This window comes from Sceloporus occidentalis, unplaced genomic scaffold (assembly GCF_023333645.1).
Source record: "Sceloporus occidentalis isolate IW3139 unplaced genomic scaffold, rSceOcc1.0.p SCAF_4, whole genome shotgun sequence".
Lineage (NCBI taxonomy): Eukaryota > Metazoa > Chordata > Lepidosauria > Squamata > Phrynosomatidae > Sceloporus > Sceloporus occidentalis.
In genome coordinates, this window is record NW_028316984.1 from 115346347 (window position 1) to 115373268 (window position 26922).

At 38.0% G+C, this 26922-nt stretch overlaps 2 protein-coding genes across 7 annotated transcripts in view; one reads left to right on the forward strand and one right to left on the reverse strand.

Annotated features, from left to right (window-relative positions):
• Positions 1 to 26922, reverse strand: part of ANO3 (anoctamin 3) — a 259393-nt gene that overhangs the window by 45569 nt on the left and 186902 nt on the right. For all 6 annotated transcript variants that reach the window (XM_089521335.1, XM_089521336.1, XM_089521337.1 and 3 more), the window contains 5 exons: positions 25896 to 25951; positions 21879 to 22000; positions 21172 to 21306; positions 14773 to 14869; positions 10960 to 11020 (listed from right to left, as the gene is read on the reverse strand). In XM_089521335.1, coding sequence (XP_089377461.1) covers positions 10960 to 11020; positions 14773 to 14869; positions 21172 to 21306; positions 21879 to 22000; positions 25896 to 25951 — 471 coding nt within the window. The remainder of the gene's footprint in view (positions 1 to 10959; positions 11021 to 14772; positions 14870 to 21171; positions 21307 to 21878; positions 22001 to 25895; positions 25952 to 26922) is intronic.
• Positions 1462 to 6096, forward strand: MUC15 (mucin 15, cell surface associated). The gene is made up of 3 exons (XM_089521425.1): positions 1462 to 2161; positions 2921 to 3076; positions 5948 to 6096. Exons 1-3 carry the CDS (start codon positions 1462 to 1464, stop codon positions 6094 to 6096), a joined length of 1005 nt encoding a protein of 334 aa, XP_089377551.1.

Sequence of the window (26922 nt, forward strand, 5' to 3'; positions counted from 1 at the left end):
ATAATCACACCATTTTGCATGTGAATGGATCCCTTATTTGATGGTTTGCTTCCTACCTCCTTCTCCAAACATTCTCAAATATTGAAAAAAGGTCCTGCAGTCTGTCAGCAAACCTTACTATCTGCACTTCCTTTAGGCAGCTATGCCATCTTAAAAGTGACTGGCACATTTGTTCTTTTCCTCCACCCCCACTCCCTCAGCTATCAGAAAGCGCAAAGTAATGGAATCAGCCTGACAGAAAACAATTTCTGATGATATACCATGAAAAAAGTGAGAGATTTAGAAAATAAATTCTTATAGGCTGCTCTTCATCTAGCCCCCAAATACTGAGAAGCATTAGAGTTGTCTCTAAGAGCAAACTGCCCTGCTATCATGAAAAAAGGAAATAAAAATGTTCTTTTTAGCAAAGTTGTGAGAAAAAGCTATTACAATAGATGAGTGTGGTATTTGAAAGGAGAGACTTCAGTTTATCAAAAAACAAACCAAGTACTAGTACAGTTGGCCCTTTGTATCTGCAGGGGTTCCATTCTGGACCCCCTGGAGATGCCAAAAACTGTGAGACTCAAGTCCCACTGTTTTAATGGTGATGTACCAATGTGCACACAGCACCATTGGGATGGAGCCAATTGCAGATGCTCAACTCTATGGATGGCAAGCTCTTGGTGGATATATTGCTCATATGGCCACTGGTTGCATCAGTTCACTGGGAGTATCAAAAGCGAGGTGGTAACCATATTCCCCTTTCCTAACAGAAGGAATACAAACAGGCTGTGTCTTATGTTGTTTATATATTTTGGGTGGTAAATGTCCAATCGCAGTGGGGGAAGAGCAGCCTGAAATGACAGAGTCTCTTTCATTCAGTCTATGAGCTACACATATCTACACTAAACTAGTGATGGTATGAGACTCATACTGAGCCTATTAAAATGGGATTAGATCAAAATCAAGGGTGTTGTAGTTTTGGGCCTAACATATTCTACTTCAGTTCTTAGCCACAAGGCATGGCTGTCCTTTCTCCTGAACCTTGATGTGTAATAGGACAGATCCCTCAGATTGCTAGTAGCCTAAGAACTCTTAAGCCATAATCAAAATAATGCATATAGAAAAGGATGAAACACACATGGGCAGACGTGGCCCAACCTAAATAACATGAACAAATATGGCAATCAGGTACTTGGGTATAAGTGAAATGGATGTAACCAAATCTTTTCATAGGAGATTGTACTAGCATGCCAGCCAATATTCTGATTGTTTATGTATCAGAAGACACACGGGAAACCTACTTCTTGACCCACAAGACACTCCTTGGCCATAAACAAAGCACCAGTATAGGAACTGAAAACATATTTGTGAATGTATTATTTCCATCCTTAAAACAATAAATTCTTGTGATCTTTGAAAATAATCTATTCTAAAATTAAAATTAAAATATTATTTCCCTCCAGGCTCTTCAAATCAACAATGAGCTTTACAAAAATAATGGTCTCCAAAGGACTGATGTTTACTTTGCTGCTGGCTAGCCTACAGTGGACCAGAAATAACAGTGTCAAGGCAAATATTTCCACATTCTCTATAAACAACTCAAACAGCACCACTATGAATCCATCTACATTTACTGTTACATCTGGTATAACTCCTGTAACTGTTACATCACCAACAGACATAAGTGACAGCATAAGAAAAACTACAGGGATGGAAAGCAGCACTCAAAACAGTGGCATAAATCCAACATCTTCTCTTAACATGTTGTTATCACAAAATATGCACAACCTGAATTTTACTAAAGAAGGTGACAATCACTCTGCTATAAGTATCAATAGTACATCAGTTCCATCAGGCATGCCCACAAATAGCAATTACTTGTCAACAACAATCTCTAAAAGTGCTGAAACCACTGTTTATGTGACATCATCAGAAACAAGATCAAATAATTACAGCACAGCAACCTATAATGCCAATTTTACCTCCATGGTGTCCTCTAACAAAACTCAGATGGATTACACAACAGTTCACCCCACTAACAATCTTCTGAATGCTTCAATTACAATGCTGACAACCAAGAGTAAGAGTATTACAGCAGAGCTATGGTTAACTTCACAAACTACCAGTCTGCATTCCAATTTTAGTGACAGTTCTGCAGAAGCAAGAGAACACCAAAAAGGTAACTGGACTTTCCTGTACGTATTTACCTTGTACTTCCAGAATAATATCAGCTCATAACTAGATCACAGAAATTTCACATATGCATCTTATTTGATTTTTTTTTTAAAAAGCAGGAAACTTGAAAATTGGGAACTGGTTTTTGGAAGCTGAGCTATTCATATTGTAAGAAAAAAAATACTATACTTCATATGGCTTCTTTCCCAAGGTCATCATAATCTGCTCAGCTTTACCATGATGATATATTGAAAGATTGGTTAGTAATGTGAACAGTGTTCCAAATAAAATAATACTTTAATGGAATGAAAATAACATATTGGCTTTTCAGCCCATCCATTCAAAGGAAAATGGGCAAAAACTGTGGCAGTCACTCATTCATTTCAGTAGGTTTAGGATTGGACTGGTGTACCATATATCTCTTCATATTGCCATTGTATTCAGTTTGTATCTATAGTATGTGGCCTGGTTTGCATATTGTTGGTTATACATATAAAACTTTTCATTCCTTCTGGAGAAGATACTAGCCTATTTTAAATGTAAATTAACACAGAGACAAAGAGGGGCGGCACAGCAACCCTACTTCCCCCTGAGACTGCTTCTGTGTGGAAAATGGGTTCATGAAGGGGAGAACCTCTTGCATGTTTTCATGAGGCTCTGCACAATTCAGAACATGAGCCACATTACCTCTATTTGTGCTGACCCACATACTTACAAGAGTTACATAATTGTTCACCATACATTTTGCTTTTTGTTTTTACAGAAAACCACAGTCATGGAGCAGTTGTTTTTGGTGCAATTGTAGGAGCAGCACTAGGATCAGCATTGATTGGCCTAGTTGGGTACTTTATGTGTGGGAAGAGGAAAGCTGAATCTTTTGGACATCAGAGACTTTATGATGATACAAGGAGTGATCCAGGTAATGAAATAATGGTATGAACTAAAGCATTATAGCAAGGTTAGGGATCATTCATCCTATGATATTGTTGATCTACAGCTGTAAAGATTACTCACAATTGTCTATGCTGGCTATGGTTACTGAGAGTTGTAGCTGAACAACAACTGGAGGGCCTCACGATGCCCAACTATTCTTTATATTTTCAGTTACAGATCAGTTACAGATCAGTTGAAATCTTGAATCAAACAGGATGAGTGTAATGCTCCATGCAGTTCCATGTCTCCTTCCCACCCCACCAAGTTTCAAGCCCAGGGGAGGAGATGGTGTTGCTGCTACATTGTGGCTTACCAGTAGCAAAGGGAGAGGAGGAAGGAAGCAATTCAGAGGAGGAAGATGGGGCTGTTCTTGGCTTTGAGTGGATATGAAAGGAGGGTACACCCTTGTGGTCCTTTTAGTTGAGTTACTGACAGTTTAGGAAGTTGTAAGGAAAGTCTAGGAGTACAAAGAGGGAAACAATTTCCATACATGTTTTTACTGTTGTTTCACATCCACTTTTTCAAAGACACACAGAAAGCTTCAAAGAGTGAATGGGTAAAAAACAATAACAAATAAAATGATAGGACATTCTGCAGACCTTTGTGATGCATGTCACCACCAATTAATGGCTGATTTAAGCATTGCAACTTTATACATAGTCTGAACAAGACAAAATGGTTTATTGCTATTTGAAGTTAAGCTTGATTGATTGGGTGTTTGACATAATATATGTATTAAATTTTTTCTTTGGTCAAATTGCAATGCCATTTGTGCAAACAGGAAAGTAAAGTATAAATTTGGTAGAATCGATTTCCATTATTAGAGGCATACAAATATAAGTGTTACTTCACAAAATCATGAAGTAAATGGAAACTCCATGCCGAAAAATATGTTGTTACCTTAATCTTAATTTTCTTTACTTCATAGAAAAAAATGCACCCATAAAACACTCTCCAAAAATATTTTCTAATAATGCTTCAGAACATATCTCTGAAGATTATTTACTGAACTGAGTTGTTAAGAATCTTCCATTATTTACACAATAGCTGCAGTAAATGGACTAGTGTTGCATTATTATTTTGAATTCCAGACACACTGTGCTACTTAACATACTGGGGATATATTGTTTTATAGCCTATGCAATTATTAGCTGCAGTAAAGCAGCAAAATGAGGACTTTAATGGGTACAAACCCACAAAATTCCAGAACTAAATTGATCTATTGTGGAGCAGAAATTGAAATTTCTAACAGGAAAAAAATGGCCATATAATTCAATTACAAATGGTTCCAGGGACAATTAAGCAAAGAAGAAACTATAAAATCAAACAAAGAGATACCCATCAACACTTTAGTTTATACTGTTGGGATATAGAGTCCTGAGAAAATGAACAATGTGGTATTAAATAGTGACTGGACAACAAAGGGTCACTGTCAGCCATGATGACAAGGCATTTTCCCACCAGTGCTGAGTCATGGGAAGTGACATCACGGACTGCGCAAAACACTCTAACAGAGATACCCATCAACACTTTCGTTTATACTCAGACACAGACAAAGGTTATTTTACTTTGGGTAGGGCCTAACTATATATGACATTTTAAAAAAACTAAACATCTAGGGGTAGCTATGTTGCTGGACATATAGCAAATCCAATAACGTCCAAACAATGATACCTCCATTCGGTCAACCAAAATGCACAATTACATGTTGCAAGCATTCAAAGTCACGGTGGCTTCTTCATCAGCCAAACAGGAGAAAAAAATTGAAGATGTTAGTCGTAGGCCTGCATTTTCTGTTTCTGGTCTTAGTTCAGATGGTAGGGAGGGCTATCTGCCCTCCTCCTTTGGTCATGTGGTCACTGGTAGATTTTTGAAGTCAAGAAAATTTAATGTCCATTTGCAATTCAAAGAAGATGTTTTCTTGGAATCCAGAAGGAAATATCTTCTTTGAATTGCAAATGGACATTAAATTTCCTTGACTTTGAAAATCTGTCAGTGACCACATGTCTTACTAAACATTAAAAGTAGCCAATAAATTTAAATAGAAATTTTGAGAATCATTTTGGCTCTTAGTAACTTAAAATGATTATTTTTCTTCTTCCTAAATCCTTTCAGTTCAAATAGAATTGACCCTCAGAGTCTATAAGAATGAATGGAAAAATTTATTTCTCATTTGATTTGCCAGATGCCCTCTGTCAGAATCAAATGACAATATGAACCTGATCATGGCTGAGAAATACTTGGAGAAAAGAGTTATAGAAGGGGAAAAGAAATATACAATGAATTATTTTGGCACTGTGAGCTCACATTTGATCTCACTTATCCGTGGAAAGTTCAGTTTTAGAAAAAAAGGCATATTTTTTGTAACTCATACCAATATTATATATACCTATTTATCTGGGTGTATGCCCCATTACATTCATGTGTAGACAAAGCTAGGATTGTACTGTTAATCATTTAACAGAAGAATCAGGTTTACTGAACTTGAGCTACTCTAGACTCTTGGATGCTTTATTACATGTTTTGTAATTTTGCTATATTTTGGTGCTGGCCATGTGCCGTAATAAATTCATTCATGGACTCTTGGATGAATTCAAAATGGTGTTCATTATTAATTATTTTTGTTTGATTTTTTCCAGAAATGGGCTTATCCACTCATTTGCATTTGTGTATGAAATTTGATATATAATTATATTCAGTTCCACATCCATACCCATACCCACATATAGCTATATAATATACAATATATTTAGAGGTGCTTTGAGAAAAAGCTAACCATGTGAAACTGTCTTTAATTTGTATTTGAAGGAATATTTATTTCAGACTACAAATAACTATCAACAAACATATCTTGCAGTTCTGCGACTAGACAGTACACCTGAACCATATGATCTGTCATACTACAATCCTACAATGGCCAAAGAGACAGCAGCCCAGAACAGCAAAGAAAATCCGTATGATACAATTCCAATGGATGATCTGGCTTCATCACATCCTACAGCTTAGTATTATGAAAACTGCTTTGGTTTTAAAAACTGATAATAGTAGCTTTGTTTGTTTTTATATGTATTAAAGACTGATTTGTAACAGTTTAATATATATAAGCACTAATCCTATTCCTGTTGATACACATGGTTTTGGATAATGTGTGAGAAGCAAGGGCTGTTCCTCACACACTTTTAATACTTTTTGGGGGAAGTAAAAGTGGTGTGCAAACTGGTTGACAAATGCACACCAATTACTAGAGTCCTCATATCAGTAGTGACTCATAGATATGGACTGACATGTTGGGAAAACATTCTATTTGATGCAAAATGATACTAGAGTTCTTTCTATTTGTTTTAAAAAATTATAGTACAGTACTTCATTGATGCATATGTTGCCAACACTGTATGCTCATCAAGTGATTAATTTGCATGTATGAACCAACCCATACTTCACTTTCTTCATCCTATCTATCATATTTTTATTCATGTTGTTAACTGAGCAATAGAATTCATAATGACATGAACTGATATCCTCTACCTTAAGTGACTCTAAAAGACTGAACAACTGTGGCCTACTAGAAGGTTTTGAACTGGGACTCCCATGATCCTTCATCATTGGATAGGATAGCTAGGACTGGGGGAAGCTGCAGTCCAATAATAGCAGAAAGAGTATGGTTTCCCATTCATGCTTTCAAAAGTCATACAGGATAGGTCTTAAGGTAGTTATTAGCCATGCTATCAAATTCAGGTTCTATATTTACAAAGAGTGGACTTCAAACTACCAGATGCTAGACATCTGTGCTTGTGTAGTCAAGAATCCTTACTCTAATGTCTTAATTGATGATCTGGTCAACAGAGAGGTAGATATGCTCCCACAGTCTCCCAGAGTCTGCATGGGAAGTTGTAAATGCTACAACTTACATTTACCAGTGAATTTTAAAATTCAGTTTATTCATTCTGAATGTGGGAAAGTTGAGCTACTTCACTTGTGTGGTTCGTTTTGTGGTGTTATGACTCAGGCTAACCAAGCATAATTTTTTTTTAAAAATGTCACTCTTTTTCCACTGAAGATTCACATCAATGTCATAGATGCCACTGAAGATCAGTCCTCCCACCAGCATTGGACAATAACACTTGTCACATGTTCAGTGTCATGGACTGCCTTGGGCCTCATTTAGAGGCAGAGTCAGAGAACTCAGACTCTGAAAACATGGAGGAGGCTGAAACAGGGGCAGATCTGAGGCTGCCTGGATCAGCAGTCCCAGAGCAGGCTCTGGAAGCTACAGAGGGAGAAACAGACTCTATGGACTCTAGGCTGCAGGTGCTAGGCCCTGTGGAGCGAAGACAGGTCAAGGAGTCTTTGAGGCGTTTTTCCAGGCTGGAAGCCAAGAGGAGAGCAGAGGCCTTTTAAAAGACTTCCAACTGCAGAAGTTCTTTGCAGCCGACAACCAATTTTGCAGCTTTGTTGCTCCTGTGTTCTTTGCTCTTGATTAATGACTCTTGTTATCTGACCCCTGGACCTGCCTTATGACTACGCTCTTGCCTCTGCCCTTTGTTGTGACAGACTGACTGGTATTGTGTGACCTTTGCACCGGACTCTGGACTATTCCTTTGTATATTTCCCTGCTGTGCTGCCCTCAGTAGAGGTAAGCAGGATATGCAGACAGAGTAATCATTCTGAAACCTTATAATGAACAATCAAGCCATACACTTTTCAGCCATTCTATTTTGCCTTTCTTCACAATCTGACAGCAAATGATTTACAGCAGTCCACAGCCAGGGGACACAGAGTGAAAAGGTTCCCATGTCAACTGAGTAAATCACCTAGTCACTCATGTTCCTGAACAGGTCAGGGTGTTGTTACGCTTAACAAGGAAGGCAATGTCATGCTGATGCCATTTATAACTGTGCAGTGTTATAATGATGCTCTCCATAACCATAATACTGACTTCCAGAGCATCATTGCTTACTTAATAATGGCTTCTGCATGTTATTGTAGGCATTCCTCTTAAAATGAATGTTCCAGGCTCTGTCCTGAAGATGCAAACTAGGCCACATACAGCCCAGGGCCATTTTTGTGGGCCCTTGGGGCCCCATGAGCCAACCCCCAAATGCTACCCAATGAATTCTCGGGGAGCAATTTCAATTTGTTTTTGAGCTATTCCTGGGCCATTTTAAGTCTTTTAAAAAACTTCTCCTAGGTCTAAAATAATAATAATAATAATAATAATAATAATAATAAAGATTTATTTCTAGCCCATCCTATCACAGAGAATCCAGTCGAGTTACAACAATAAAATACAGTGCACCCTTGCTTTACATGGGGGATCCATTCCAGACTCCCCTGTGCAAAGCAAATTCTGTGTATGCTCAAGCCTCATTTAAATGAATGGGGCACGCGTATTCTGAAAGCTGTGTAAAGCGTGCCTGCATATGATGCGGGTGCACTGTACATCAAAGTTACAATAAAATCCAAGAAGAAAACAATCCCTATACCCACCCCCCATTCCCAAGTCCAAAACAGGATTAAACAGTCATAGTATAAAAGCATTAAAAACTATTAAAACATTAAAATATTCAACTAGAATTTGGAGGAAAAGCAGACGAGGAGGCATTTTTCATAATCGTGATCATGTTCAGATCAGGTTCGTATCCAGATCTATATCTATATTTCTATATCTATATCACCATATCTGGGGAGGGGTAACTAAGTTGGAAAGGCTTGCCAGAAGAGATTCCTCTTGAGTGCTTTCTTAAAAGCTGTCAGAGTGGAAATGCGGCAAATCTCCTCCAGCAGGTCGTTCCATAATTTTGGAGCAGCAGTAGAAAAGGCCCTCTGGGAAACTGATGTTAGCCTAGACTTTTTAGGCTGTAATAAATTCTTCCCAGAGGACCTTAAAGTGTGGGCCGGACAATATGGAAGAAGGCGTTCCCTCAAGTATTCTGGACCCAAGCCATGTGGGGCTTTAAAGGTAATCTCCAACACCTTGTAGCTTGCCCAGAAACTAATTGGCAGCCAGTGAAGGCACTTCAAGACCGGTGTTATATGGTCATTTCTAGAAGTACCCATAATCAGTCTGGCTGCCATGTGTTGTACCAACTAAAGCCTAAAATGTAGCCTAAAATAGTAAAAAATGTGTTGAAATTTTCCCTGAGCACCCTAGAGAGCATTGGGGATATTTGTTAGCAAACAAGTGAGGTTTTTATGGTGCACACCTCTCCAAAGAGTCAGCATGGTGTAATGACTCTGGTAAACAGGGAACAAATCAAACAAAATGGTGACCTTGGGCAAGTCACACTTTGTCAGCCTCAGAGGAGGGCAGACAAATCCCTCTCTGAGCAAATCTTGCCAAGAAAATACTGTCATATGATTTCTTTATGGTCACCATAAGTCAAAAATGACTTGAAGGCACACAGCAGCAGCAACAAAAGCAGCAGCAGCTCTTTAAGTTCTGTAGGATCAACGAGGCTCCCTAACCTCTGACAGTTTCCCACCTCTGAAATAAACATAGGGCCAAAGCAGACCAGTGGCTTGGAGTGGCCTCTGGCCACTCAAGTCCTGATCAGCCCCGGGACCATGGAGACTGGACAGCACATCCTGAAAGCAGGCCACTGTTGCAGTCCCAAATGAACAACTGGCAAGGAGCGTTTTTCTGCATTCCTTTTTCTGGCGGCCTCGGACCACCTTAGGCAGCCATGGAGAGGCTTCCAGCTGCTCCAGGGATGTGCATCATCTGCACACCGCACCCTTGAAGCAGCCAGAAGCCACTGTATTTGGCCCAACTGTTTTGGGCTATAATTTGCATACATAAAATAGCAATAATAATAATAATAATAATAATAATAATAATAATAATAATAATATAATTTATTTATAGCCCACCTCTCCTCAAAGGTTCAAGGCAAGTAACAATCCTATAATACCACAATAACATCTGTTAACAACGTAATAAAATAACATAATTCCCTAACCCCAAATTAAAATAGTGAAACATCATAAAATACATTCAGTTACTAAAATCAATTCTGTAATGTTGTGAAGAATGCTCCATCAAGTTTCTCAAACAGATAAATACATTTATTCAAAAGTCAGTATCTTCTGGAAAGCTGGAGCTTCAGAATACTCACATACATAGTCAGTCTACTTCCAAACAACTCCTGCCACTCCCAAGATCACATAATGATTTATAGGAACACAGTAACACAGAACAGGTGAATGAAGAGAGAGGATGTAAGACTTCAAGAAACATACAACATATATCACATCCCTCTTCTTTCAGAAAAAGAAGAATGACGAACAACTACAATATTAAGATCATTAAAAATTCATAAGAATCATACATTAGTTCTAAATTAAACCATATCAAAATGAGGCATTATGGGATGAGCAAGGCGATCCATGTCAATGTTATGGGACAATTATTTATTTATTATTTATTTATGGTATTTATACCCTGCCCTTCAGCTCTAAAGGCTATCAGAGCGGCTTACAATTATTTTTAATTAGACGGTTCCCTGCCCTCAGGCTTAAAGTCTATCTATCAGTTAGGGAATGCCTGCCAGAAGAGAGCAGCTAGCCTGCTCTTCTCCAGCTGCAGTAGATTACTCCCAGAGGACCTGAGTGTGTGGGGAGGACTGTATGGTGAAAGGTGCTCCCTCAAGTAAGTTGGACCTAAGCCATGAAAGGCTTTAGAGGTAATTACCAACACCTTGTACCACGCCCAGAAACTAATTGTCAGTCATGTATAGAGATACCTGTCCTGAACACGTAGTTTATTGTCAGTTTCAGAATATATTCATATTAAAATTAATTCCAAATGTCAAATTGTATTAAGTATAAACTCCTCCCCTGCTATTTTGTACATGATGGGGAAGTACTTACCCCATATAGCCATAAAAATGGCAAAGAAGACAGTCCCTCCATTGTCAAATAAGTGTGTTACCTAGAAGGAAAAAATCCAAATCTTTCTTTTAATAAACTGATGCTTTAACCATGGAAATTATACAACCCAAACTTTTTGCTTAAGCTACACTGGAATACGTACGTACTCTATGACTTCTGTAGACAGATATGTATATAGTAAACTGTCAGATGTTTTGACCTAGAAATGTTAAGCTGAAGTCTAAATGTTTTTGTGGTAAAAGTGATTGATCAGGGAAACACATTTCAAGTCTCAACAGAAAAGTTAATGCACTGAAATACTGCAGTACTATATTAAATATTGCAAGCAAAGATATATATAAAAATAACATAAAAGATACAGCATCCATGTTTATTTCACTTGGTTCAAAATATGAGGAAGATTTCTATGTTTAAGGAAATAAGTGACTACAATTTTACCAGAGTGAGATGCAAGAGGCTTGCAACTGCAATACAAAGAGTATATCCTCCAGAACCTCTGGAGCTGGGATGCAGTAAGCAAGGCTCAAGGTGAGTTTGTGTCATACAATTGTATAGGATGCTTTGCAAAGGTGGCAGTGTGTCACTTGTCTGATATCAAAACGAGGTGCCTAGTCATGTGATTGACACTGGGCACCTCGTTCTAAGCAAGCAATGCATTACTGCTGTGTTGGGCAGCACAAAAGGGCATGCATGCATACAGCCATCCTCCTTTGGAATGAAGGGCCAAGTATTTTGGCAAGTGCATATAGGATCCCATCTAAGAAGCTGCAAGAGAGCAAATTGTTGCAACAATTCTTTCTGCAGCAGCAAGTGGTCATGGCGGTGTGTGGGGGGGAGGTGAGCTCATTCTGTTCCAGTTTTCATTCATGAAAGGTTGGCGGGGGAATGTCCTAGCTCACATGGAGCATGTTAGAGACTTCCCTGAACATGCAGAGGTCAAGGGGCAGGGGGAGCTGGACACACTGAGAATAGGGATGAAAACAGTGATCACAGCTGCACACACACACATACCACATGCATTTGATGAATACACAGTGATGGTGGCATGGGAGTTCTGAAAAGGGCCAAAATGATGTACCAAGCAGAAAGAAAAGGTTATTAAAAGCCTGCAGAGCATGCTTAATCCAACACAGTACTTAATTCTGTTTGCTATTTAATTATGTTTTATTTGGGCAGTCGAATATTTTTATTGATGTAGGCATCAACTTTTATTGTCATACTTATTGCCAAAGTTTAACTACACTCATGTGTAAGATTGTTAAGTCTTAAGCATTGCAGTGATAGTCAGAATGTGATGCTTGGATGATGATGGGTATCTGGAGACATAGGATGCTGAATAAAGATTAATAGTTTGCTGCAGGACATTTTCATAATACATATAATATATTACACAGTTAACAGGCAGCCTTGAAGCTCTGTGATTTAGACAGCTCTCTTGGGAAACCTCACACTTTCCCAGTTTTAATAACTTTGACTTTTTAATAGGAGTGTTGTTATTTGTATTATAAGAAATCATTGTGAAAATCTAAATAGGTTTATGTGGTATGCAAAACAGAGGCTCATCTGTGATCTTGATCCCTCCTTGCTCACTTTATCCAGAAGTGAGGCAGATTTGCCCTTTTCTTCTACACTGAAAAAATCAGTTGTCTCCAAAGGAGAAGATTTTGTTACACTAACCCCAGGATGGGGAATGGAAATAGTGACTAATGAGTTCCGTATCAGATGTGTAGTGAATCAGCTGTGGGTCACCCCTATCCCCCAAATATCAAAGGATATTTCAGTGGTATTGAACCGTATCACCTAAATCAGTTCAGCATTTAGGACATATCCTTTATAAGCTAGAATAAAATCTAGACTGCATTCAGTGAACCTCAGTGAACTATTTAGTAAATGAAGAGGATTCAATAGATCTGTGCCCACCTTCATCATGACTTCTGGAACAGCACAATTAGGGATCATCTGCTCTCTAGACATAGAAACATGTTTAATGGTAGATACCCTGTGGACCTCTTTTCAGGTCAGAATGGAAGTTCTGGGTCAGATGTCCTCTCCACTGGTGGAAGTTCTTTATGTTGGGGAAGGAGACCATTGCCCACTGTCTCCTAGACAGTGGTCTGATCTGGTTAGAGTTACTCTGCTGCTTTATTAGAGAGCAGATGAAATGTTTACACATAACAGGGCATATATATATATATATATATATATATATATATATATATATATTATTTCTTTACTTTTAACATTGTAAACAATATTTATAGTATAGCAACCCCAGGCAAGTTTTCTGTTCTCTTGATTGTATCCACTACACAATGTGCAGTTACTTCACATACAAGACTGATAACAGCTGATATACATATATTGAACAGAATGAATACTCACACTCATGGGTCAGACATAACAGCTCAGCCCATGTGCTCCATGAATTCCATGAACAGTGAAATGTGGTGTGTGTGTGTGTGTGTGTGTGTGTATTTCTGGCTTTGGTTTCCTTATGATACTATAAAGTTCTTGGGAAATAAAAGAGCTTCTATATGAAATCTAGTCAAAACAGAAATGTTTCTATACTTAAATTATTATTTTTTTAATTCCTGGAACAGATGAAGTAAGTGTGTTATCTTTACATGCCATTTAATGGATTTATTTAGCAACTGCATTGTTCACATACATAACATGTATGTGATCAACCACAAATGTCTGAAAACAATTTGTGAGGAGGTGAAACATTTGTTGGTCTTAGGATTAGCTATATACTGGGATATGTGAGTATCCTAGTGGCTATCCTGAGATAAACTGGGCTGTTCAAGCGTTTATATCACATACTTGAAAAGTATTGAAATGATTTCCAAATGTTTAATATGACTATGTATTATTTTCAATATATTCTTCTTCCATTAAGGTTTCCCCACCCTTCCAGGCTTTTCAGGACAGATGTATTCTCATACCAAGTGGGAAGAGAAGAAAACACATTATTTTTAAGGTTGACATTTCCACACACTCATGCTGTTATCACCTATGCTGACACCCAGTTATTACATGTTCTTGATTTGATTTTTAGGATGCTTTCACATGGGAGGCAAGCGTAATTAAAACATGATTAAAATGTGGTAATAGCATGATTGGGGGGAAGATTATCACACCCTGTATGCTTCTCCCATTCATGCCCCATGTGTAAACTGTAATGGAAGCGTCGTTGGGTAATAATGGAAACTCCTGCTATTATCCAATGATGTGTCCATTACAGTTTACACACAGGACACAAGCCGGAGAAATGTGTGGGGATGTGATAATCTTTCCCCTGATCGCACTATTACCATATTTTAATAATGTTTTAATGACGCTTGCTTCCTCCATGTGGAAGTTTCTACCACAATTAGTTTTGTTGTCAGTGCAAACCAGCATTGTTCTTTCTGAAGGTGTGAACATGAAAGGTGATTACAGTGGACCCTTGTTATATGCTGGGGTTTGGTTCCAAGATCCCCTGTGGATAACAAAATCTGTGTATGCCCAAGTCCCATTAAATATAATGACATAGCAAAATGGTGTCCTTTATAAAAAAAATGGAAAATCAAGGTTTGATATTTGAAATTTATACTTTTTTTGAACATTTTCAAATCATGGATGCTTGAATCTGTCTATAAAAAATCCGTGTATAAGAAAGGCCGACTGTACTTTTTTGTTTCTTACTGAAAAATTCACCAAGCATCACCATGCATTTGGAAAGCCTTTTCCTCGTGCCATTTGCAATGGAACTTTAAAACGTAGTGCTTCCAACATTAGAAAAAAAATTACCTTTGCATAGATGCAGCTTTCATTGAGCTTTTGCAGTGTGCAATTCTTCTCGCACATTGGGCACATGACAGTTTCGTTTGCCTCACATATCTCTTTGCTACAGAAGGAAATTGAGAAAACAAATGGTTATTCAAGGGCAATGAAATGTTTACGACATTCATGATTGCAGACAACATAGAGTGCATAGCTTGCAATCTTTGTGCCATTGTCTTTGTTCCTTACACAGGGAACTAGATCTACATGTAGGCCTGTTACAGACTGCCAAAATAAAGCTGCTTCGGGTCTCTTTGGACGTATGCTATTTAAATGATGCATGGGTCCTAAGAGTCCAGAGGTTGCGCCAAAGCCACACTCCATTCCTAAGCACTGGAGTGTGGCTTTGGTGCAGCTTCCGGATTCTTATGATGCATGCATCATTTAAACAGCATACCTCCAAAGAGACCCGAAGCAGCTTTATTTTGGCAGTCTGTAACAGGCCGTAGTTCACTGAAGGCACAATATGGAACATGAAGTTTATGATTTCAGTGACAGCAGAATGTTTACCCCCAAGAACTTCTTTTTTCATCCTGAGAGGAAGAGGTTAGTATAATATTACGTTAAAGCCCAGTATTTTAAGCAATTTGTTGTCTGTGTTTCTAGGCAAGGCAGATACTTAAAGACTGCCATAGAAATTATGAATCTATGTAGATTACAATTGTTCCTTTGGAAGATTTCTATTCCACATTACCACCAAGTGGTGTCCTAGTAGTGATATTGCTACACTGAAGAATTAACTTGTAAACCCCATAAGGCAGGATATGGGAAATAATGCCATGATAACTAATGCAGTTATCATAAGAATAATACATCAATCAAACATCCCATAAAGTCCCATAAATTATATCTTAACAAATAGCAGTTATATTAATGAAAGAAAACGAGGTGGATTTCCTGTCTAGATTAGTGACACAATGGTGAAAGACAAACAGTAGGAGAATAACAGAAATAGGAATACAAGGAGAAAACTAAATAATGAAACATCATGGAACCAAGTCCAAAAATTGGCAGAAAAGGAAAAGGAGTATTCATATTCTAGATTTGCACATAATGGTTGTATGCTTTACTACAACCATCCTGCAAACACACATGCTTCTGTGTGAGAGATTTCCCTCTCTCTTCACTTATATTGCTAATGCTTACTGTAGCCTCAAATCTTTCCCCTTTTCAGAAGAGGACCCTGCCTCTCTACATCCCTTTTGTGATAACAGGCCTTCCTCCCTTTTCTCTTTTCCTGTAATATAGTCCCTCATACAGACTTCCATTAGGACCTTTTTCTTTTTCATCTCAAAATGCCTGCTCTATATCTCTTGTCCTGTTAGTCTATCACTTTGTCTTTGGTATCCCAAATTTACATCAGTCATCATGTCATGAATATCCAGAATGTTTTTGTCTTTGATAATAGCATCACCAAAAGCTCTCATACCAGCTCTTCTCACTGCCCCTGATTAGCAAACATTTGGTCATCAAATCCACGTATTCCATAGATTTATTGAGTATCCCTTTTATACTCTGTTTTCATTTTTTGCAATGAAATGTTGTTATTTTAAGCCACTTTAACTGTGGACCTAGCAACTCAATTGCATGGTCATGCATTACTGTTTGACAGATTATGATCCCTTATTCAAGTTGGGGAGAGAAAGGTCAGCATGGGAAAATACATTTCCAAGTCAGGGCTTTCACCCTAAATGAATCCTGAGGCAATAACCTTTCTATCAAATCATCTTCTAATTTCTAGAATACATTTGCACAATAAAATAAACTATTTAACACACTTACTCCTCTTGCACTCTTGAGTTTAAACTGAATTTACATTATATTTAAATAGAATTGAATTGAATTTGTGCAGAGTGAAGAGACAACTGTTTCAAACTTAATCTCTCAGACCTTATGAATAGATGTAGGTCCCTCCTCCAGTATTCATAGCTGTGCTGAGTGGATCCTACTCTTGACCTCCCTATTCAAGCATGGTTAAAGAACTGCAGAGGTTTCAGATAGCTTTTTCTGCCCAGAGCCAAGTATAGATTTCAGAATGGCAAGGAATCAAGAGACTAGCAATCTGTGAACAGCAGGCGGGGCACATTTCCCATCTCTATTCTAGAACCACATTTACCTAAATCTACAATGACAACTTAGAACTCACAGTCTGAAAAAAATATGTAAAGTTCAGGCTGAAACTTTAGAACTGTTGACATGATGTTTGACTATGAATATTAACTATACCCAAATTATCTGGCCAACATTCATTATCCAGGTAAAAGCAAGTTGTTATATGTAGATGAAAGCCAGTGTGGTTTCAGTGTTGGACTACAGTTTTGGAGATCAGGATTCAATTCCCTGCTCAGCCATGTCAATCCACTGGGTGATCTGAGCAAATCACACTCTCAGCCCCAGAATATCCTATAATAGGTTCATCTTAGGGCCACCATAAGTTGAAAACAACTTGAAAGCCTGCAACATCAACAACTATGAACATAATGTTTTTAAAATCCAATTCATCATAAACCACTAGAGGGAACAGTCAGTTTATCTAAATGGCACTCAGTTATGTAACTCTTAAGAAATGAATTACACTGCTGCACAAACTGTTTTTTTTTTTTTTTTGGACAAGCAGCATTAAGCAATGAAAATAGAAAGCTTCAAAGCAATGCCAGAATGTAGTAGAGTCAGCAAACCAAGATGCTGTCTGTAAAAGAAAAAAACTGTGATGCTGCTAGTCATATCCTGGACCTGTGACAGACAAATCTGTCCCCTAATTGTTTGCATAGCCATAATAGCCTGTTCAATAAATCCACTGTAAAAGAAAGACCAGATATTTTATAGTTCATAGGTGTGGTTTAGGAATGCAAATCTTTGCTTATTCTTTTTCCTTTAAGCAACTTTAACCCTCATTGGGAAATGACAAGGGCTTTGCGCATTATTCAATTATTTTTCACATTTCAGGTTTTTAAAATCATTATGCAAAAAAACAGAAAACCGTTTCCTGCAAAAGAAAAATATTCTTATTCTTCAACAATATTTTTTTTGCACTTTTTCTAGTGAAAAGTCCCTCAATTCAGAAAATGTCATAGCAGTTGGCCATTTATTTCAACAGGTTGTATCAAAATGTTCACTCTTTCCCACTGAGGATAAAAAGTATTCTTTATCTCCCAAATCTTGGGTTTCTTAATAAACTAAGCTCTGATACCATATGGCCTGACTGAAATTAGGCTGTGTAATAACAGATATACTGTGGTTTGTTGGCAAATGCATAACATTGTGATCCATTCACTCTGTACATTTTCTAGTTATGAAATTATTGTCTTCAGAAACATGGATTTTTATCTTCTGATGGCTGTGTATTGACCACATTAAATTAATAGCTAATTCTATAAGGAATGCTAGTTTGTCAAGCTGACATGATGTCTTCTTGCTTAATGATTACTGAATTTTTTGACACTAGGTTTGATGAGGATTAAAACAGTGTAGTCAATACACTGCAGATCGGCAATGCAGTCTTGCAGCACAAAGGCTGCAGAATATAGAATCAATTAAAACATTATAAATAAAAATCACCTATTTCTGACACTGTGCTTGTCATTATTAAGAGGCTTTTACACAGGACACATTATGGTGATTTTGGAAACATAGCATGTAAAGCCATTTACACATCTGCTTATTTATGTATTATTTTTGGTTTTTGGTTTATTTTAGATCAGTGAAGTATTTTTGAAATGAAACCTATAGTTTCATCCTTCTTTAGAAAAGTTTCGTACAGAGGAAATGGTGAGTTCATCTACAATCCATACTGCATTGACACTGTGTACTTCCAAATACACATGGAACAGCTTGGGACAATCTTGAAATGGATGGGAAGCTTATATGTGTCATACTTTCATTATGTTGACATTTCTCCCCTACTCCACCCCAATCTTTGTGCTGTTGGTCTCTGATAACTGGGATAGTGTTGTCTTGGAGGGTTTTCCTTGAAGCTTTGTTGAATAAGACTTGTGGCAGGGATCTTAGGGAGAAATGGTGAATAGATTCGGATAGAGTGCTTAAAGTTGGTCAGATATGCAAACCAAGACTGGATAGTCCTTCTACATTTCAGAAAGATTTCTAGCTAAATAAAAAGACCATGAAATGTGCCATGAAATGGGAATTACTTTTCTCCAGTTATTTTGAGCCCAGCACTCTTTGTTTGGGTGGCATATATTTAAAATCATAACATACAGGTGTACACTCTCTGCCTTTTCTCTCATAATTATGAAAACACTTATCCAAGGTGATGGTTTTGAGAGGCAACTATTCAGAAGCATGTACACTGCTGCAAACTTTTATGGCCATTTATAGCCAATAAACTAAACCGATCATGAGACATCATGTTCACTTAAATACAGCATACATGCACCAGGCTCAAAGTTTTATTGCTGTGAGTATGTGTGGGTATGAATGCAAGGACCTTCCAGCCTGTTTCACTATTGGAAACAGCTATGAACAACAACAACAAAAAATCTAAAATGCAGGTTGTTTTCCAGTGAAGTATCTGTTATGTGTTGGAGCTTCTTCAAGAAGGGTGGCTGGTTACCCATGATGAGAATAGATTAAAAGCCAAATCTGATTGTGGAGAGGCAGGATAATCTGGAGCTAGCTACAGCCAATCAGGAGTCAGCTGGTGACAGCCAATAGAATTTTGACATGTACAGTTTGGGAGTACTCTTGGATCCATCTCTACAGTTATCATCTCAAGTAGATGCGATGGCCAAGAGTGCTTGGTACCAGCTCCGGCTGATACGCCAACTGAATCTCTGTCTGGATCGAAAAGACCTAGAAACGGTGGTACATGCACTGGTAACCTCTCGTTTGGATTTCTGTAACACGCTCTACATGGGGCTACCTTTGTACCAGGTTCGGAAGCTTCAGCTGATTCAGAATGCTGCAGCCAGACTGGTCACGGGCACATCTAGATTGGATCATATAATTCCCGTATTAAAATCTCTCCACTGGCTGCCAATTCGCTTCCGGTCCCAGTACAAAGTGTTGGTTATTACCTTTAAAGCCCTACATGGCTTGGGCCCGAGTTACTTGAGGGAACGCCTCTCCCTACACAATCTGCCCTGCACTTTGAGAACATTGGGGAAATTGCTACTCGAACACCCTAAGGTACGACTGGCAACAACCCATCAAAGAGCTCACTCGGCGATAGCTCCTACTCTTTGGAATGCACTTCCTGAAGAGATCCGTCTCAGCAGTACACTGGAAGCCTTTAAAAAGGTGTTAAAAATGTATCTCTTCCAGCAAGCATACCCTCCCGACTCACTGTAGAGAACTTATTCCCCAATTAGATTAATCGATATTTTATAGTTGTTTTTAGATAATTTTATTGAATAATTGTGATTACTATTGAAATGTTTTTAACTGTTTTGATATTGTATGTGATAGTTCTTTTAGATGTACACTGCTTTGATCTCAAGGAAAAGCGGTATAAAAATAAACGGTTTATTATTATTATTATTATGTACAGAAAAAGAATTCTGCTGCTGTTGACAGTTAAGAGTCAGACCGCGTTTTGCTTTCAGACAGTGAGGGTCTGGTTTTGTGAGAGTCCCAAAGTTAGGGACCATGAGGGCTAAAGTTTGGAAGGAAAGGACTTAGCTCTAAGACCGATCTCAGAGTGAAGGAGTTTCAGGAATAGAAAGTCTGAGGGTTAATATAGAAATAAGGTTGTAAAGGCCATAATACATAAGGATGGTGTGAGGGTCCTAAAAGAGAACACTTGTTGTTTAATAGATTTATAAAGCTGAAACAAAGTTTAACAAGAACAAGTAAACATAATCTTGTAACAAACAAAACACTGACAGCCGACATTTAAATAACATTTTATTTTTCTCTTATTCAAGCTTGTGTGAACCTGGAATTATTTTCTATGCTACTAATTAATGAAGTAAACCCATAGATTATAAATAAAAGTGGTCTGAAACTTTACGTATTGGGTCAGCTGTGGGTGTGTAATGCCCTCTAGGGCTGTCCACTGAGGTAAAAGAGGTTTGGAGAAGGAGAGGTTTGTCACACTGATGTTGTCTCTTTACACACACACACACACACACACACATACACACACAAGAAGACTGACTCAAAAATATCTTGCCACCTAAAACTCAAAAAACCTTAGGCTAGCAGACATAAGTCATCTGTATAATTCTGCTACAAGATTCTCTAGCATTAAAATAAGGTGGGATTTCTTTGACCAACTTACTTTAATCTCACACTTAAAAGGTTTAAGATACATTTCAGCATTTTATTTTTATAGGGCCAGGCACCAGTTTCATGACAGGGTATATGATGCTATCATTTTCAAAAATGGCTTTTTATTTCACTACTTACCTTACTTGGCTAGAATCCATGGTAAATAAACCATACAGGAAAACAAACAAGCCCACAAGTGCAGCAGGAATAAGCATCCCAGTATACCAGCCCAACCAGGCAAAATAAAGACCAATTTTCTCTCCAAAATATCGCCTGCATTTAAAAGGGGGTGAGAGGGGAAGAGAGAACATATAATTTGCTAAGCACTTTGAAGTAAATTACCAAGCCAAACTGTGGCTTCAAGACCCTCAGGGAAAGAAGCCATCACATAATCATAATGTTAGGGTGCCATTTGTGTAGAGATAGTTTTGATAAAACATTTTAGGTAATACCACTAAATAATTACAGTGTTGCTGATTACATTCAAGAGATGTATATTGTATATTGACAGGGAATGTTGGAGTTCTGCTGAATTCAGCAGCCAAGTCAGCAGGATCAAGGGACAATTAGCAGTCTGTGGGTTACAAAATTTGGTTTATATAAACCGTGGAAAGTTGTTACATCTAAAGTGACAATCATGGCTTATCTCTCCACTTGCCTCACCTGAAACATGAGCTGACAAAATGGATGGGAGAGAAACAAATCAGAAATGGGGAAACAAACTGTGTTGTGTGTGGTTTTTTTGTTGTTGTTGTCACATGGGACAATTCATGGATAAATCCAAAACTATCACTATATGAACTATGGATAAGCTTGGCATGCAGATGTGGTCATTATTGAAGTACCTAATCAAATCCAGAGGCTGATATTTGTACCACATTCCCCATCGTGCCCACCGTTCATATAACAGATGTCGATGATTCTGAGCTCCATGAGTTTTGATGGGATGCCTGCTCTTGTGACTCCCCTGGAGCATGCAGAGAAATTAAAAATAATAGCTTGTTTTAAAGAGAAAAGAATTGGGGCCTTATGAAGAAATCACTTGACAAACAAATGTTAGAAACATAGCTACTATGGTACTTTTTATGGCAAAAAATAAATTCTGTGTGCTGCTGAACACTGCTGACAAAATGCAGTCTTGAGCTTACTGTTTAAATTGATGTAGTTATAAACTGCTCCACAAAATGAAAACATTCCTTTGGAATGAAAACAGTGTGATCCATCCAGAAGTTCTTTGTCTTGATACTATGGATTGAAATATTTTCCAGCTGGGAAGCTCAGTTAATTATTAATATGAATTTATATAATGTATTCATATATAAAGTGCACAGTAGCTGTTATCTCATTTATCCTCACAGTAATTCCCAGTAGAAACTTGGAGAGACAGCAACTTACCTAAAATTCTGGGTCGTTGCAAGGAATGAGCTTTCAAATTTAACACAGGGTGATAAAAAAAGGAATGGTGCAAAACTGAATAAAAACTGCTTTACTTTTGCACTATTCTTTTTGATCACCCAGTACTACAGTGCTGTACACATTTAACTGGGAGTAAGTGCAATTAATATCAGTAAGATTTATTGAGAATCATACATAGAATTGGACTACCTGTGTCTTGTTAACAAACATCTTTCAATCAAATATGAGTATGCTGCATCATCTCATATTAGCTGCAATGTATAATTCAATGTTATACATTGTGTTTTGCTCCATTCATGAAATTCACAAAATGATACACATCCAGTTCCATAGCCAAAAACAACAACACAGACTTTCCTAACTTCTTGATGTTCATGGACTTCATGTACCTTTCTATTTTATGTATTTTGCCTTAAAATTGTCAAATCTCTCCTTCATGTGTCAGTTTAACTCTCTATATGCTCCTAGCTCTCTCATCCTCAGATAGCAGGTGTTCAAGTCTATCCTACATTCTTGTATTCAATTTTTTTCATGTATATTTCAAATTCTAGCACCAAGGCAAAATTGAAATTATATGTTGGTTTGCTAGAGCTAGAGGACAGCATTTCCCTTTGCCTGATGTGAAGCTCCTAATATTTCCTGGCCCCCACGACCCTCTGCATCCCTTGAAAAGATGCTCACAAGACTGAAGGAACCTTCTGGATATTCCATATATGCCTGTATGGGATGTAGCACAGAAGGCTGCAGTAGACAGGGATATTTCATTTGCATTAGAAATATAGAGCATAACATCAACACAAGTGATCTCCTGAACTGATATAACCATCTCCTTTCACATCTTCACACCATCACAAACAGTTCACATTAAGCAAGCCAATGCTAGTGATAACCTCATGACATGCTATGTGGCACTTGGCTTCCTCCCCCTTTTGCCTTAGTACACATGTTCTTCAGTGGCCTCCTGGGAAGATGACTGTATCTGTTCAGTAGACAAATTGTGTGAATTTTGTGAAGTCAAAGGCTTTCATGGCTGGCATCCATACTTTTGGTGGGTTTTCTGGGTTATATGGCCATGTTCTAGAAGAGTTTGTTCCTGATGTTTTGCCAGCATCTGTAGCTGGCATCTTCTGAGAATGTTGGCACGTTTCTCTAAACTCTATATAAATGCATTGTTTATTAGGGAATAATTCTTTGCAATAATAGGACTTCTGGGAAACTATTTCTTTGTACCAAAGCTTGGAAGCAAATCATTTCAAATAGCAGAGTTAAGGCTGGGACAGATGAGCAGGAAGCGCTGTCCGAGGGCCAATTCTAGGGTTCTGGAGCACGCGGCAACTGCATGCTCTGGAACCCTAGAACGTGTCACCACCGCCATCATGCTGGCCTCCTGTCCACACAGGAGCTGCCATCTTGACATAAGCAATGTGCAGCGTATAGATGTTGCTGCGCGTCGCTTACGTGACGAGTGTGCGGCATCCAAAAAAGAACTTGTTTTTTCTGAGTTCTTTTTGTGATGGAGGGATGCTGGGCAGCTTGGCTGCTGCAGCGTCCGCCACAGGAAAACCGGCCACCGCACTTTTTGGGCGGTCTGTTTCGCACCTTAGTAGCAATAGTTTGTCTTCTACTTTTTTCATGCAATGAAGGCATAATGTAGCTACACTCCAAAAGCACTCTAATGAATGAGAAGGAATAAGAATGAACTTACTTTATGGTTTTTTTTTGTGGGTTTTTAGGGCTATGTGGCCATGTTCTAGCAGAGTTTCTTTCTGACGTTTCGCCAACATCTGTGGCTGGCATCTTCAGAGAATGCTTTGCCTGGAAAAAATTGGGTGTATATATACTGTGTGAGCCTGGGAATGCAGGAGTGATTTACATGTGTATTGTTCTGTGTTGATGACATGCACATGCAAATCACTCCTGCATTCCCAGGCTCACGCAGGGAGTATATATACACCCAGTTTTTTCCAGGCAAAGCATTCTCTGAAGATGCCAGCCACAGATGCTGGCAAAACGTCAGGAAGAAACTCTGCTAGAACATGGCCACATAGCCCGAAAACCCCCAAAAAACCTATGGATGCCAGCCATGAAAGCCTTCGACTTTACTTTATGGGCATAATGAATAAGGAGTTCTAGTTACAGTGGGCCCTTCTTATTCACAAGGTTTCCATTCTGGACCTTCTCCCCACAGATGGCAAAAATCACTGGACCGCAAATCCTATGGTATTCAATGGTGGCACACACATGCACAGTCACTCTCCCAGGGCCATGTGCATGCATGGCAATTGAAATCAATGGGACTTGCTATCCACGGATGTTCAAATCCACAAATGGCAAGCTTGTGGTTGGGGTGGGCACACTGTACTTATAACCAGTGGTGGATAGTGACTTTCAGTAGTTTTTCTCCAAACATGAAAGGAATTATTCAAGGTGCTGAACCTGATTCCAAAGAATTCAGACTGAAACCTGCTGTAGATTTACTACCACACTGACTTGGAAGCCACTACCTGTTAAAGGTTACCTTTAAAGTGCATGTTAGGTCTAATCTTTGCAGAAATAATGCAGTTAGACACCTTTTTAACTGTCATGGTCTCATCCTATAGGATGTTGGGATTTGTATTTTGTTGTGGCACCAGAACTCTCTGACAGAGAAGGCTAAATATTTCACAAAACTACAAATCCCAAAATTCTATAGCATTGAGCCATCACAGTAAGTCCATTATTGTTGCAGTGCAGATTAGACCTTAGAGGCATTTTGACATGAATTTTTCAAGTTCTATGTGATTCTCCTATCGACCATAGATGATTAATTAATGAGAAGCAGGAAAAAATATAGCAAGCCATTTTAAAAGAAGTTGCTTTTTTCACCATTTTAACAAATAAGTTTAATGTCTAATCATAATGATTATTTTCAAAAGTAAGTTCCCAATCTGTTTGTTTTTTTGCTACTCAGCACTTGTAAAATCTTTTTCTCTTCCTCCAGACCAATTTCTTTAAAATACACAAGAATAATACAATATAGCTAATCTCTGAAGTCTCTTTCATATTCCAACAGGTCAAATATAAATATATGGCTCAGAAATAATTCAGATGACATGTAGGATCCTAGTGGTTCAGCTTGTTATAATGCAGATTCCAATGACTATATGATAGAAATATATTACCTATAGGACTCATTACTCATAGACACATGTAGGAGAAATGTGGGTTATTATTGAGGAACATGTATTAGATAGCATTGCAGACTATGCAATGATATACATCTAATGCAGTGAAAAGTTGTGTGATGAAGACAATGAAAGTCTAAGAACACCAAGAAAGCCTCAGGAAAACCTTACAAAATAAAGGAACAGTAGTACCTGAGAGCAAATTTAAGTTTTATATATTGTCTTCAGGAGGTTAAATTAAGAATGAACATACCATACTTAAAGCACTACTACTTAAACTACCTCATGAGGTGGAAATGCAGCTTCATATGTTCCATTGCTGAGTAATCTGTTAATGCCTAAGCAGAAAAGAAGACAGACATTATGCAATATAGAATTAATGTTCAATTACTTTTCACATATACTACAACAATCTGTGTATACAAAGTAATTTTCACTAAATATTTCATAAGGACCCAAATTGTTGAACTGAACTGTATTCTTCTGAAGACAGTTATCACTGGGTTTTGTAATGAACCTGTAATGAACACATGAAGCACAGCTTGCCACACTGTACAAGCTGCCCCTGCTAGTCATTTTGATTACTGCTGGTTATCCAAAGTACAAAGGCCATTTAAAACAATTTGCTGTGAGAGTATGTAGTTCTTTTTAAATGATAAACATCCACACAATTACACAGAAATTAATCAAAGCAATGGGCCACAAGGAATGCCAAAAATATCTTTTCAGGATTCTGCTTTGCTTTATTAGAACAGCATGTGCACAGGAGTGCACTGACTGCAACTACAGTGTAAGAAAGTATCTTTATCTCAGTCCACAATTGCATCAGGATTCCTCTTTGCATTATCAAATGCACATGGAATTAGAATAGAAAACCTGCAGAGGGGGGAGGAGGAGGAGGAGGAGGGGAAGGCTGAAAGTTAAGAAAATGTGGACATGCAGCAGTGTGAAATAAGTCAGCCACAGAATGACTGTCCCTCACATCATGTATCAGCCCACTGCTCTGTCCTCGCTGTATTTTTATTGTGTTTTTAATAGATGTTTTAATTGTAATTTGTTTAATCCTGTTTTAAGGGGGGGGGGATTTGGGACATAAATTTGTAAATGTGGATTTTAACATGTTGTAGCCATTTTATTGTCCTGTCACAGAAAAGCAGGATATAAATAAAAGTTTTATTATTATTTTTATTAAGTCCAAAAATCAAAACAATCGAAAATTGGCAGATGTAATAGTTGTGTGACACAAATAAAATTAATTAAACCTGTGGGAAATCTACAGAGGCTGAGTTTCATAAGCCTCCTGTACCAA

Excerpts from the sequence above, each read along its gene's own strand:
- MUC15 (XM_089521425.1), top strand. The coding sequence starts at position 1,462 with ATGAGCTTTACAAAAATAATGGTCTCCAAAGGACTGATGTTTACTTTG. Across the intron at positions 2,162-2,920 it reads AGCAAGAGAACACCAAAAAG|AAAACCACAGTCATGGAGCA; the intron begins GTAACTGGACTT and ends TTGTTTTTACAG. Across the intron at positions 3,077-5,947 it reads TGATACAAGGAGTGATCCAG|TTCTGCGACTAGACAGTACA; the intron begins GTAATGAAATAA and ends CATATCTTGCAG.